This window comes from Melanotaenia boesemani, chromosome 21, assembly GCF_017639745.1.
Source record: "Melanotaenia boesemani isolate fMelBoe1 chromosome 21, fMelBoe1.pri, whole genome shotgun sequence".
NCBI classification, from domain to species: domain Eukaryota; kingdom Metazoa; phylum Chordata; class Actinopteri; order Atheriniformes; family Melanotaeniidae; genus Melanotaenia; species Melanotaenia boesemani.
In genome coordinates this window covers 9,904,625-9,920,063 of record NC_055702.1, presented here as the reverse complement: position 1 = coordinate 9,920,063, position 15,439 = coordinate 9,904,625, and the positions used below count along the sequence as shown (strand labels likewise).

General features: G+C 39.4%; 2 protein-coding genes across 2 annotated transcripts in view; both read left to right on the top strand.

The window, feature by feature from the left end:
* Positions 1 to 6,841: 6,841 nt before the first annotated feature.
* On the top strand, positions 6,842 to 8,980 carry six3b (SIX homeobox 3b). The gene is made up of 2 exons (XM_041974252.1): positions 6,842 to 7,565; positions 8,147 to 8,980. Exons 1-2 carry the CDS (start codon positions 6,871 to 6,873, stop codon positions 8,283 to 8,285), a joined length of 834 nt encoding a protein of 277 aa, XP_041830186.1. The 5' UTR covers positions 6,842 to 6,870; the 3' UTR covers positions 8,286 to 8,980.
* A 3,065-nt stretch (positions 8,981 to 12,045) lies between these two features.
* prkcea (protein kinase C, epsilon a) overlaps positions 12,046 to 15,439 on the top strand; it is a 44,213-nt gene continuing 40,819 nt past the window's right edge. The window contains exon 1 of the mRNA XM_041974369.1: positions 12,046 to 13,233. Within this exon, the coding sequence (XP_041830303.1) occupies positions 12,889 to 13,233 (345 nt within the window). The 5' untranslated portion in view covers positions 12,046 to 12,888. The remainder of the gene's footprint in view (positions 13,234 to 15,439) is intronic.

Here is a 15,439-nt window from a genome sequence, read left to right as displayed (position 1 = left end):
ATAGGAACAGAAAGAAAAACTGTGTCATGTATTATTCCCAGATAAACCTGCGCCTACTAGATTAAAGTTCTATATGGCAATGCTCCTTAACTCATTCAAAGCTAAGACACAAATTTAACTATTTTCTTTTGTGCAAGTTGGAAATACATGTTATTAAAAAGTCTGTTTCATGTGTCTAACAAATTCTATTTGCTCAGCAGTGTGAGACTTGGCAGCCAATCAGGGGAAAAAATGTATTATACTGTTTTAATGCAAGCTATATTTTCCTACCTTTGACCATCTGATGTCCAACCTGAACAAAGCAGTTTGTGATATCTGAAACAAAAACAAATAATTAAACTTGAAATGTAAGAAAACAGTGAATAAAAGAAAAAAGTACTCATTTGAACAGACAGAACTTGATTTCAGCTCTTCCAATTGTCGGCGTGTATAGCGCCATCTTTTAACTCACTTGAATCTTTCAAATACCAACTTTTTAAGCTAATAAATGTGAGACAACAGTCACTTTAAGACTATCAGACAAAAGGAGAAAAAGAAAAGCTAAAATCACAAAAACAAATGTCAACAACAAATTGCTTGAAAATCTGTTTAAAAATTAATGACATAAAACTTTTAATTGTAGATAGATCTTGGGTTTTCTCAGACATACATACATAAAATTAGGAACATGCTTTATCATTGTAGCTTTGTATGGGAGCTATAGGTGCCGACTGAGAGAGTCAGGCAAACTGGGTTCCAGATTGACATCTTCCCATAACAAATTAGGTTGGTCTTCAGTGACCAAGGTGCTCAGCAAACAAGTCAGGGACAAATCTGTGGAGAAATTCAATAAAAAATAATAATTATTAGAAACTTTGTAAATGCCACAGAGCAGCATTAAATCCATCATCACAAAATGGAAAAATTACGGCACACTTGCCTGGAGAGGGCTATCTACCAAAACTCACAGATGTGTTGAGATGGGTATTAATCAGGGAGGAAACAAAGAGACCAAAGGTAACCCTGACGTAGGTGGAAAGTTTTACAGCACAGAATTACTATGCACCACAGAGCTGGTGTGTTTATAGATGAGTGACCAGAAAAAAGCCATTGCTTAGGGAAAAGCTTTCTGAAAAGGAGACTCTTCCAGCATATTAACAAACACCCTCTGGTCAAATGAGATTACAACTGAAATTTGTCATCAAGGCAAACTGTGTCTGGTGCAAACCAAACACCTCTCATAGCCCCAAGGATAGCCATTCTATTGTTAAGCACAGTGGCGGCAGCATCATGTTTTAGGAATGTTTTTTTTGTTTTTTTTTTATCAAAAAGGATTGGAAAACTGATCAAAACTGAGGTGGATGGTGCAAAACACTGAGAAACTGTTGGGGGGGACACTTCCTCATCTTCAGGAGATTGAAGACTGGGATAAAGTTCACCTTTCAATACATCAATTTACCTTAAACAAACTGCTTAAGCTGCATTGAAGTGGTTTAAGGGGAAATGTTTAAATGTTTTGCACTGGCCTAGTCAAAGCTCGGAGCTCAATCCAATTGCCTGACTTACAGATTGCTGTACACCAGCAGGACTCATCCAACTAAAAGGAGCTGGAGCAGCTTTGCTTTGAAGAATGAGCATAAATTCTAGCAAGAACAATCCAAGGTGCAACAATAAAGGAATACCCAACTAATTACCTTTTTAATCCTTTGCAATCGTCCAGTTCACAATGTGCAGTTTAAAAGAAATATCCACACTTTTTGTTGCTGATATACACCAGGGATGATGTGCATAAAACTCTGTAGACAAAGGCAAAAATGTCCATATGTAGGAAACTTTACTATGTAAACATGTTTATATATACAAACATTGTGAAACTGTACATATATAAAAAAGAATGATTTCTACTCACATTTTTACCCATAAATCAACATAGATACATCCTGGTTTCAACATCAAAACACCAATTAGATTATTGTCTGTTCATAGATGTTATTAGAGATGAAAATAATAATTACTAACTCTTGTAACTATCAACACTGAAAGATTTGGGCATATTAACCTGGTAGGAATTAAAATAAATTGGACATCAAAAGCATCAAGATCCTCCACCTGCCATTTTACACGGGTGGCTATTTATATTTTCAACATATCCACAAAGAAAACTAAACTATCATTTTTGCCTGTGCCTACATTACCCACAATTCAGTTTGTCCAGCATACAATTTAGCTGCAGATTGATGTGTAAAATGGGCAGAAATCAGCTTTTTTTTTTTTTTGCTCTTTTAAAGAGAAAATGTACATTTATTTCTGCTTGTGAACATATATCTGTAAAAAGATTTTTTAACCAATTATTTTTTATGATTACTACTTTAATCCTGAGAGGCTATCATCACTCATTTATTCACTAATTCACTAATATCTTTGCAGCAACTTAGCATCTAAACCCATCCATGATGCTCTAAAAGGTTTTATTAGTCTTCTATTTTTCCAGGTTTGTTACACATGCCCCAGGTAAAAGTCTGAAAAGTATCAAATAAAATTAGGAGGTGAATCATTACCTCCATCCCTTTTAACAATTTGAAATTTCAGCTCTCATCAGGGTTTTTGACAGCAATGTATCCAGCAATGTATGTATGAAAAACAAGAATTTTCATCTTCTTCTCCTCATTTCCTTTGCTGTGACGCAGTTTCATTTCCTTCACCCACTGAGGTGAACATGTGAAACCCAAGGGTGTTAATGTATTAGCTGCGTTTGCAGTTATTAAATCTGTATGACCACGGGTCTCTGCCTTGGAAAACCTGACAGCCAGTTGTTTGCTCAGGCTCCAGCTGTTTATATATTTGGCCGCTGGTGTTTATTAGTCAGGCTGCTCGTTGTGTTTATCTCACCCAAGCTATTAATTAAAAACACGCTGAGTGGTGAGATGACACTAACAAAACACAGAATAATTATGTTATTAAAGCCTTTACATCTGGCCCACTTGTCCTAATCTATAGTCTTAAAGCAGCCCAGAGAGCAGCACATCTGAGGAATTATTAGTCAATTAATTGATTATTTTGTTTGTTCGTCTATCAGTAAGGTGTTTATGTTTAATGTTTGTGTCACCATCTGGATACATATTTGTGAGCATCTGTGGATTTGCATGTCACAGACCTGGTTAGGTGTTTGTGACCTTTCCAGTTCCTTCAGTATTTGCTGGACCAACACCTCCCCCACTAAAACGGCAGGATTAGCTCTGTATGTGGTATTGAGTTACAAGCCAATCCAGAGACGGGATTAGTTGCTCAGGTACAGTTACCTGAGTACCTGCTATCCTCAGCTTTGCTTGACATAGGTCAAGACATGGTCAAATAGTGACCACACACACGTCATAATGCAATGCTACATCCATCTGTCTACATGTGCTGTTAGCTTTATTTCTTTAAGAAGAGGCCTGACAATTTATTTTATTTTCCTCAATTAATTGATTAATCCTGTCAGCTCAAAACATCACAGAGTAATAAAAAGAAATGCTCTAATAGTTTGAGGTGACATGTGGTTAGCATACACCGAGCGCTTAGCATCAAGTTAGCATAGCATAGAAAAGTATTGTCCTTCTACTCTCTCTCCCATCCTTATTTTTTCCGTCTCAGTCCGCTACAATTTTCCCTCCTCCTTCCTTTGTTTGGGTACCATTGTCCACCAGATTCTCCTGGAGTCCTGTAAGAGCACAAAAGCACAGCAAAGACTCAGGAAGTGATTAGTGGCTTAACGAGGAGGAGGCTTTGGGGAGGGAGTTAGGGGATGTGTGGCCTTTTCCAAGAGGCTGGTAAGGGGGTTAAAGTTTCAGGGCTTAAGAGGTTAGTGTTAAGTTGTAGAGGTCACCGACGAGGTTAATTAGGAGCTAGGCTTTTGTTTACAAGGGATAAGGAGACGCAACGATGATTCACTTTGTCTCTTCACTGTGCTCCTCCAGCCATCCTGGTGGTGTCTTCCATCCACTTTTAACTAGCTCTGCATTCCCTCCTCCACCCTGATAATTGTCCCATTGCTAAATAGAGATGTGGATGCATTGACTTAGAATCGTTACAACAATCAACCCCAACATACGTGTTTCAAGTATCTTTCCTCAAGTATGTCTGACATGTCCTTCCTGCTTTAATCAGAAGAATGTCTTTTCAATATGGAGGAGCTCTGAACGTATATGTTTTTTTTTTCAATTGTTCTGTTGTAACAACATCCAGAGAAACATGCTGCATTTGTCTGGAGACATCTTGAGTAGAGCAGACTGAATGATGCAATGTTTAAAGGGGAGAAACACAGTGAAGTGACATTAAATGAGCTTTTGTGGCTGCAAAATAACCTGACTACCCCAGTTTCACCAGTACAAGTACAACTTGTTTTTTTCTATCTTGTTCAAAATCCATTGGTTCTAACGTCCATGCTAGTAAACTGTGAAATAGCAACATATGCATTGCCTTATTAATGTTACCTTTAATCCCTATCTGCTGAACTGTAAGAGTGCAGCAGGGTGCTGCAAATATTTTGAAGGACCCAATGATTGCTTTTGTTTGGCTCCTAGTTTATCCACCTGTCATCCATTCATTCATCCTTATAAGCATTTATGGTCTTGTAAATGGTATAAAAATGTTTAGAAAACAGAATAAAGAAGTTAGATTAACTGTACAAAACTTTGAGTCTTTATTGTGATATTGTGCCAATTTATTCTGTATTTCATGCTCTGTCATGAAATCAAGTTGTCTCAACAGCAAGTGTGACACTGGATTGTTGAGCAAAACAGAACATGAAAAATGTAAATTCTATCACATGTTGAGATGGTGATTCTGCTTTTACCTTCGTCATTACCTCCAGGTTAGTTAAAAACAAAACAAGTTTGTTTTGCATAATATGCAAAATATCACATGATATAGAGCTAACTGAAGGGTTCCATTAAATGTTGACCCAAAGAGGCCCAAACACAAAGGCAAGGCAAGTTAAGTGAATTATTAATAACTTATTATTATACCAAAACATCCCCAAATGCTTAAATGTTAAGTATTTTACCTGCAGAGTTCTCCAGATTGTTTTAGTTTCAGACTAAATAGGGCAGAACTTTTGCTGACTCAGCTCCATGTGACAGATGATGTGCAATGAATGCAGCAAAATCAATATAAAAACCTTCCTTTAGCAAACTATCACATACAGTTTCTTAAACGGTCTATTCAAATATGCATGTGTTTAATAACCTTTTACTAATGGTGTCTTTGTTATCTAAAATTTGAACACATAAAACACAATAAAATTCTTGATCTTAATATAATTTGGACATATTAATTTTTTTATTCCAAATTTAATTAAATTAATTAATTTGGTAGGTAAAACTGGCACAACACTCCTCAAACCACCATGCAGGGACAGCTGTCTGTTGGTAATTGGCATTAACCCTTTAAACCGGGTGACCCCCTTTTTCACGCCCAACATTGGGGCATTTGAAATCATGTGTGTGTGTACAACTTCATGGGGTGAAATTGTGTGTAAAAAGAGTTTTTTGCTGATTAGGTTTGAATGCTGTTTGATAAATCCCACTTCTGTTCAGACACAGTTGTGTTTCCATTACTAAATTTAATTAGAATACCAACTTGTTTAACCTGAAACTGAGTATTCAAGCAGCTATGTCATGATTAACATTAGGGGGAAGTTATTTTTTTCCCTTTTTAGGAGCTGTGTTCTCACAAAGTGACTATATAAACAGATTTGTGTTCTCATAACATGGGGAACACGGCTACACACACATATACACACACAGACAGCAGTGTGAAGTGTGCCACAATCCAAAGCATATGGTCTAGGGCAGCCAAATGTTAATGTTGATTGAATATGCTGCTCCATTACACTAATGTTAGCAGGCTGAATACCCCAATGCTAATCCTGAATTATAACCTGAACTTACAGATATTAGAGAATAGAAAAGTGATTAGAAAGTGATTAGAGTGATGGGAGACCACTTAGAGAAACATACGCTTTGAGGTCTAGATGAGATTTCCGATCACACCGGTGCGGTCAGCATTACTGCTATTAATGATGCAAGCAGCTTACTGGCAGGACCAGAAAGGTTATGAGATTTAGCTGATAGCAGATTGCAATGTGAGTTCACTCAGTTCAGTTTACTTCTAATTCTTCTTAAAATGTCTTATAATCATCTTACCCTCATCTGCTTAAAGAAACCTTTATCATGTTTGTTATCCAAAGTTGAAAATGAGTAGAAATGTGACCAATGTCCAAAAGAAAACTTGGAAAGATCTTCAGAAATCACAATGACCAAATGCTTAAGCCCAAAAGAATAAAAATGTAATTCTGACTTTTTCTTGTAGCGGTTGTGACCCAAGATTTTTTTGCACAGTTTTGTTCCTAAATTAACAATGTCAGTCTTCATTTAGTTAAAGACAATAAATGTTTTACTTCCTTTCAACAGAAATCATCTTGTAAGTAATTTGGAAGGCTGCTTGCAGAGAAATCTGTTATCTAAAAGGTGTCTTCTCCACTTCTGGATTTTGTGTGGGTGATCCTGTTTGTAGACAGTTTTTACTCATTGAAACAAAGATGAAGAAGCCCAAATCTGTGACATATCAAAAAAGCAAAGCAAACAAAGTAAACATCTGACAGTAGAGAACCACTTCAGAGGGGTACTTCATGTGTCCAGCTTGTGCATAAGGAGGGAGATAAATCCGCTATGTTTGATTGACAGCGCTGCCATGACAACCCTGCATCGGCTAAGGGGGTCCAATGAGGAATCAAATCCAGGATCCCTCCCTGACTCCCAGGTGAGCTAAAAAGTCAGACTTCGACAAATTTCTGCCAGTCTGTTCTAGAAACGCTGTTCGTGTCGACTTTGGTTTCACTCTAAAATCCAGATGGTTTTCAGGTCGCCCCTCGACTTTTTTTCGGCCTCCCGCCTTCTCTTGCCCCACTTTGCCGATGCCCCCCCTGCCATGCCTCGTTCCCGGTCACCGGAGGACCCTCCCAGCGCTTGCCCTTCCCTGGCTCTCCCGGGACTGTGCTTCTCCGCAGCGCAGATCGCCAGCGTGTGCGAAACTTTGGAGGAGACCGGAGACATCGAGCGGCTGGCCCGCTTCCTCTGGTCACTCCCGGTGACCGCCGATGGCCGCGACTCCATCTCTGAGCACGAGTCTGTGCTACGGGCTCGCGCTGTGGTCGCCTACCATACGGGAAGTTTCCGTGAGCTTTATCGCATCCTGGAGACGCATCGCTTTACGCGCGCCTCGCATGGTAAACTGCAGGCGATGTGGCTCGAGGCTCACTACCGGGATGCAGAAAAGCTCCGGGGGAGGCCGCTCGGACCCGTGGATAAGTACCGCGTTAGGAAGAAGTTCCCCTTACCCAGGACCATATGGGATGGAGAACAGAAGACACACTGTTTCAAAGAGCGCACTCGGGGGCTGCTTAGAGAGTGGTACTTGCAGGACCCCTATCCTAACCCGGGAAAGAAGCGGGAGCTGGCACACGCCACAGGACTTACACCAACACAAGTTGGGAACTGGTTCAAAAACCGGAGACAAAGGGACCGAGCGGCAGCAGCTAAAAACAGGTCAGCAGATATGACTTGAAATTTGCTGTATTTTAACTTGTCACTTATTATAATCAACAGAAGCCATTCTTTGTTCCTTTTTATTTGATTTTTTAAATAAATGTCTGCAAGACATGTCGACTTTTTTGGTGGATCTATGAAATCATTGCAAATATTTTGATTCAAATATGGCTTTTCTTTAGACTATGAGCCACTCACTTTCTTTTTATTAAGTGATTCAGTCAGCGGGGCTGTGCGTAAAAGGGTCATTCATGCGTAAAAGCGCACAGGCACTCAGCTTGTAGGTTTTTGTTTTCTTTCTGTGTGTTTGAAATGGTCAGTCTGGTCTGGCCTCCTATTCCTCGGTAATTTGCTTCGGAGTGAGCGTACGCGTGAAAGTCAAACGTAATTCGACAGAGATTATTGTGTTTGTTTATTTTATAATATTTTATTTCTCAGTTTGAATTTATTTGTTTATTTATTTATTTATTTAATTTTAATTTTAATTTTAATTTTAATTTTAATTAATTTTATTTTTTTACATTTTCTGTCTTTCTTTGGTACCTTCTCTCTCTTATAACGTGTTTTCCCTTCATTTACAGGTTGCAGCACCACCGCACTTGTCCGGATGGTGCCCGCGCTCTAAGCGGAGGAGACTGCAGTCCAGATGGCAGCGCAGAGCGCGCCGATGGGGAAACTTTCCTCTCAGTAACAGACAGTGATTCGGACTTGGACGTCTGAAACTTTTGGTCAACGAAATGGACCATTAGAGGCCCGTGATGGTCTGTCGTGGGTTCACAGAGAGAAAGGGTGGGGGGAAAAACTGGTCAGTGTTTATGTTGCAAGAAAACTTTGAGGCATAAAAAGAGTTATTTCTGAATATTACGCCAATCCAAAAGCAGATTAAATAAACGCAGGTTACATCAAGGTTTTATCTCGCTTTCCCCTTCGCTTCCTGACACTGTGATGCTGGTTTTCTGCCCTCTGGTATTCTCGAAGTGCAAATCATGACTTTAAACTTTGACCACCTTTTTTATTTAACCACATCACTGGCAGGTGGTGTGATTATCTGTTGAGCCAGCCTACACCATCAACCTAGTAAAACTGGAACAGAAAATGTGGATTCCTGTTGAACTTTGACCCAGGGATCCCCACAGCGCATGACCTTCACAGACTGAAACCTGCCAGGGAGCGAATCACACTAATCTCCTTAAGTTATGAGTCATTAAAAAATATTGAAGCTAGTTGTTCCTTTAGAGGCCCCTGGAGGACCCTTGGATGTACTCTACCTTAGACAATCAATACCATCAACACCTACCTCCTTACCTGTTTGTATGTTTTTAAATGGTCTTGTTTTTACTTTTTGTCTTTGCCTTCATCTCAACTTTATTCAAAGTTCATTGTGCAGTTTGTGTCAAACAGTGTAATACCCATGATCAATTGGATGCTGAATAAATGTTTTGGTATTTTACATAAATAAAGTTATTTAATATAAGACTGGAAGCTGAACTATTCTTTAAGAACAGTGGTTGGCTATGTGTAAATGTCTCTGTGTGTGTAATTTTAAATACTAAGAAGGAACTTTGTTATTATGACTGTTGAATCATTCCAGCTTGAACTTAGTTGCTGTTTGTGTTAAATTCTTCAAATGATCCAGTGAACATGAGCAAACTTTTATAATGGCATCTGTGACTAAAAATGAATGAGTCATTCATTGATGTAATGCATCATAACAAGACTTGCAGTGTCTTATAAAAAAGTAATTAACCATTAACGCCTTTACAAGTGATTTAAGTGTGGATTTACACATTTATTGAGTTAAAAGGCTTTATCAAATACATGTTTAATGTTTACTCTCGATGCCCATTCTAATGTTAAATAGACTCTGGTTCCATCTGAAAGAGCTCAGTGAGGGAAGAAAACCCGGCAGCACCACCCAGTGGTCAAAATAAAATAAAATAAAATAAAATAAAATAAAATAAAATAAAATAAAATAAAATAAAATAAAATAAAATAAAATAAAATAGTAATATTCAGCCAGTTTTGTTCATAACCTTTCATAATCATTTATAATGAATATTGCTCAGTTTAAAAGTTCAATGTAAATCAACCAAACTAGTTTAAATAATTTCAGCTGTTTTAATACATTGAAGAACATATTCATCTGCTTCCAATGTTCACTTATTCTTTTTTTTTAACTGTCATTAACAGTGTTAATATAAATCTCGAGTTAATGGATGCATTGCCGATTTATCCCCCCCGCTCCGCTACAGGACTGTCAAGTTTCTCTGATTTCCGAAGAGTATTTGAACGTCACATTGATTGACATCACAACCTGATGGCGTCATCACGCTAGCGATGCGTCCTTCGACCCAGCAGGAGGCGCAATTGACCAGAAAAGAAGACCAAGTTTTGCCATTCAGCGGATAGATTGTGCCTTTCCCCTTTTTTTCCCCACTGCTTTACCAGGAAATCTCACAGACTCTAAAGGTTTAGATTAATAGCTGATAGTGTATGGATAGCAAATAATCAGAAACAATTCTTGACTTTACAAAACACTTTACTGAGGTTAGGAAAATGTTGTTTAATGATTCAAATGGGTCATTTTTCAATTATTTAGTTTGAATTTTTTTTAGTTATACTTAACACAAATATAACATTTAATTCAATTCTACAATAGGTTCTTTGTAATATTATTACAAAATGGAGGGGTCTTCATTATGACCTGTTTTAGTCTACTTATATAAATAATTTTACTTGGGTAAAACTTTATTTTTAGATTAAAAACTGTATTTAAACTGTTGTAGTAATTTTAAATTAAAACAATTATCTGACTACATTTTCCACCTCCAGCTACTCATGATAGTGTAACGCTGGTGGAAAATTCTTTTAGGTTATTAGCTTACTGGCAACATGTTGTGACACCACCAGGTTTCAGAGCAACATACTGTATGCTACCATCCACACATCTTTTCAGAGACAGCCTTGCTGCAAAACAATTTCAACAAAAAAATGCCACACCACATTCTGCATGTATTACAGCTAATAAGTCCAGGTCTTAAACTTGTGTGCCAGGCCTGTCACTCTATTTGTGGCATCTTTAAAATGAAAATATGAGGGAAAAAAGGCAGTGAAATGTTTGGCAACAGAGATCCCTATATAAAGCAATTATGATAAAACATTTTGCTTTCCAAAAGCTTAGTGTGAGTGTGTTGCAACAAAGTGCTGAACATAGAACCACAACATATTTCTTCATAAATTGCAACAGAAACAAGAAATATATGCTGCAATGTAATGAAACATGTGGAAACATGTGTAAACACAGCACAAAAGACAAGAAGAAAATTCTAACAAGCTTGAACATCAATATTTGGTTTGACCACCTTTTTTTTTATCTTAACCCTCTTTGAGAAGCTTTTTTAAAAAATTATTTCTTTAAGTAGTATTCAGGAGTAGTTCTCCAGGCTTCTTGGAGGTTTTTCTAAAGAACAGAGACTTTTCTACAAAAGTTCTTCTTTGATTGTTGGTTGCCTTTTGTTCCGTTCTCTGTCCAGATGATCTATCACGGCTTCAGTAATGTGGTGGTCGAGATTCAGAGAAGGATGCCTCTCTCCATAAAACATGTTTCTACTAAGTTTCAGTGCTGTTCTGGTGTGTTTGGCATGCAACCCTCTCTTCCTGTTTCATTTCCTTTAAAAAAGGATTCTTGACAAGCATATCTCCCATTGAGGCTTCATTGAACAGTAAATACATCAACTGAGGGCCAGATGTATCTCTCAGGCTATTGTTATAAATTTATTTAGTTATTATATATATCTTAAGGTCATCACTTTCAGATACAGTTTCCACTTGTCCAGTTTTCTATCTCTTGATGGCAGTTTGAGAATCATCTTGTTGCTGCACTATTTTCTATCTTTCTACAGGCCTAAAGATAGCATGTTTTTTTCTCTCTCTGATATGTGTCAACAAAACAAAACAAAACAAAACAAAACCTCGCATTAAGGGCTGTTTTTTCTTCCTGAATGATTTGTTAAGTGGCTTAACTAAGAGAAAAACGCCTCTGAAATGGTCAGCTACAGGGACTAGACTGGAGAACTAAAACCACTTTAAAAGAATAGATAGATAGATAGATAGATAGATAGATAGATAGATAGATAGATAGATAGATAGATAGATAGATAGATAGATAGATAGATAGATAGATAGATAGATAGATAGATAGATAGATAGATAGGCTCCGTTCTTCTGTTTGTGAGGCTGAGGCTGTCTGTGACCATGCATAAGGACTGACTGATTGACTGGCTCTGTTGGCTGTGTGACCATGACGCGCGCGCTCACACAAAAATACGCCACGCACGCACACACACTCCATGCCTGCGGGTGAATTCCATCCGCCCTCTACGTCTCTTGAAAATACCTCTTACATCTGAACACACACGCCCACATACACACACAAACACAGACTCTCTTTCTCTCATCCGGCGCAAGAGCCCAGCAGCGCGTGTGACGCGTTTTGCGCATTTCCTGCAGCTCGCGCTCACTGACGGATTCAGGAGAGAAGGGGACGTGAATCGAGGGGCGCGCGCAAGGACCGAATGGGGAGAGAGGAGTCAACGACAAACACTGTGATGTGTTCGGGGTGCTCGTGAGCCCCAAAAAAGGCACAATAGGGAGGAAGAAAAGTGTTGCTTTTCCGAGAGTACACGCAAATATCGCGGTGGTGTGAGGTCGTAGCAAGGAGATTATCCCGGAGAGGAGCGAGCGAGCCGCGACGGGCTGGAAACAGAGCACCAATCCCGAATGGCTAGGCGCGGCTGCTCGCGCTTTCTCCCACCCTGACCCGGGAGTGACACATAAGGACCGTGGCGAAGCTCTGGGACTTCAGTGTGAGCCACTTATCCTGATTCCCCCCCACCACCACCGTTTATACCCCGGCCTGTTCTCGCTGAAACGGGAATTTTTGCGTGGCACACAGGACCGAGCATAAACAAACAAGACAGCCGCGCGAGTCGGAGAGTTCGGCAAGCAGCCTCTGAGGGCTGTGAAACTGCGTTATAAGAGCGTTTTTCAGCCTGTTAGAGCTCAATTAGCTTTACTGTTAGCGCCTGTGTGCGCGTGTATGTGCATGAGTGGATAACACGGTGTTCTGATATGGCTGTATTAGACTGAGAGTCTGCGGAGCCAGCGGCATTATGGGATGTAGCAGGACTGTGCAGTGACCCCGCTCATTGGAAGGAAACGCTCTGTGTACAGGAGCAGGAACAGCCAGACTAGCCTAAACACACACGTACACACCCTCATCCTTTGACACACACACATACACACATCCCAGCAGACTGCAGCCATGCCTGTGTTCAGTGGCCTGTTGAAGGTGAGAGTGTGTGAGGCTGTGGACCTAAAGCCCACCCCATGGGCCTTGCGTCACGCTGTGGGGAAGAGCGGCTCTTTCTTGCTGGACCCCTACCTGGCCCTGAACCTTGACCAGACTCGACTAGGCCAGACCGCCACCAGAACCAAAACCAACAGTCCAGCCTGGCACCAGGAGTTCTGCACAGAGGTCCGTGAGGGAAGGAGCCTGGAGCTGTCAGTTTTCCACGATGCTCCCATTGGGTATGATGACTTTGTAGCCAACTGCACCATCCAGCTGGAGGACCTGCTGCAGAACGGAACCAGGCACTATGAAGACTGGGTATGTGTTTGAACTGTTGCTGTCTGTGGGCCATGAAAGCCACGGGTTTGCATGTGCAAGCTGATAGTAAGCATGATCTAGAAAGATTTAACCACAAAAACAAACAAAAGAGACAAACAGGGTTTGCAGTTTGCTGAAGACCCTGGAACAAACCTGCAGTTAAGCCTTGATTTATTTGACTAAGCGTTCATGCTTTTGTCCAGAATGGGGGTGCTTTAACTGAGGAAGACTTAATAATCAGAGGGAGGGAATCTTTAAATGCATTAATGAATTGGTTAAGTGTTATAATGGTTTGAATGATCATATATATATATATATGATTTATAGTCATATTCATGACTTTTTTTTCTTTAATTTTGTGCTCCTATCATCACCTTCATCACCTTCTGTCATAGCAGCAGGTACATGTAGTCAGGCTCTGCTGACATAATTGTCTTATTGTTCAGTTTGGTCTAGTTAGGTTCTGTGGTGTCAGGAAATTATGATTTTCTTCTTCTGTGAATCCCTTGGGGAGCTACTTCTTCTACTTCCACCTTTTAACTTGTCAAAACCAGGTACCAGTTCAGGGTGTGGTTTTTGTGTTGTCCGGAATAGTCAGACAGGCTTTAATAAAAGTCTTTCATTGACTAAAATGGACAACATGAAACTGTAGTTAAATCTTCTTTGCTTGAGAGGTTACTGCATCACCATGTTAACCAGGAAAATGGAGGAGAAGCTTGTTACAGAAGGGGGAAATGGACTTCTTCTAAACCAAACATAAAAACAGATATAAAATGAAAGTTCAACTATAACAAACATTTCAACTGGAGTAGCACTTGAGTTGGGTGGCTAGAAGTCCTGCTACTTTTCCCCTCTACTTCCCTTCCAACCTTTAAACTCAGTTATTAAAAGCAAGATGCAGCTGTGAAACAACACAGAACATCAGTATGTGATGAATAAGGGGTGAGAACATGTTACTTTTATCCAGTTTAGGGTTTTTGCTGCTTTCCACTACTCTATATTTGAGACTTGAAGTTGTTTGGCCTTGTATAGCCTCTGATTTGGGCATCACAGATCTGGTCTGTTGTTTTCAATTCTTCACATTCCTCTTGCCTCTCATTACTGGAACTAATAGGAGAAGCCCATGCATTTACGACCATAAAATTTAATTTGTACAGCAAAAACAGTAATGCAGTTGTTGATAAGTGTCTTTAAGAATCGGTGGTCAAATATAGATTTGTATGCATGGAGATAAAAAGCTGATTGTTTAATGTTATATAATGACATGCAATTAAAGAAAGCACACGGTTAGCTCTACATGTAGCCCATTACATGCATTCAACATGTATTTGACATTAAAGGGAACTATTTTCCACCGCGTATAGTGGTTTAAATTTTCTACCTTTCAGGCTGCTTTTACATTTTAAGCCACTATACAATAAAAATCAACTGTCAGACATTATAAACATAGAAAAATCCACTTTAATCACTGCAGCTACTGCACTTATTATAAGATTATTCTGTCAGATGGTATTTTTGTTGCATGATAAGACTCCTAAATGTCAGAGTATTTAATACAGACCTTGCTCTCAGCTGGATTAACATATGACCGTGATGTAATGTTAAAAAAAAAAAAAGGAAGCAACAAAATGTTCATTGTGGTGAATTAATCTCAAATCTAAAGTCCTGGGAACTTGTTTTAATATTGCAGTAGTGTAAAAATGTAATTGTGAGCTTTTTAATGTGATGTAAAGGTGTGTTTCATGTCACAGACAAACAACTGATGTTAGCAGGTTTTTAATTAGCGTACAGTTATATAACAATATACTATATCTGCATGCGTAAGCATATATAAATAGATAAACAGAGACACACACAACTCAGCCAGCCATCTAAAGTAAGGTCAGAGAATATGGATCACTCTGTTGATTGACTACATCCTATTGATCAGCTAGGCGGCGCATCAATACATCTGCCTCAGAGCGACGCAGTCCCTCCCTCTTCCCCTTGGTCCACCTCCCTACTACTCCATTACTCACCACTCATGCCTCCTGTGTCTCCCTCATCCTCCCCTCCCCAACAGCGAATTCCTCTCTCATCTTACAAAGACTTCACCCCCCCCCCCCTCATCGTTTAACCATCATCTTCCCCTTCCTGCCACTCTTGTGTGCCTTAAAATTCTCCTCTATCTGCTTCCTCCTGATGCTCTTACCTTCTTTCACGTTTC

Coding starts and splice junctions, on each gene's coding strand:
- six3b (XM_041974252.1), top strand. CDS start 6,871: ATGGTTTTCAGGTCGCCCCTCGACTTTTTTTCGGCCTCCCGCCTTCTC. Junction 7,566..8,146: donor GCGGCAGCAGCTAAAAACAG/GTCAGCAGATAT, acceptor CTTCATTTACAG/GTTGCAGCACCACCGCACTT.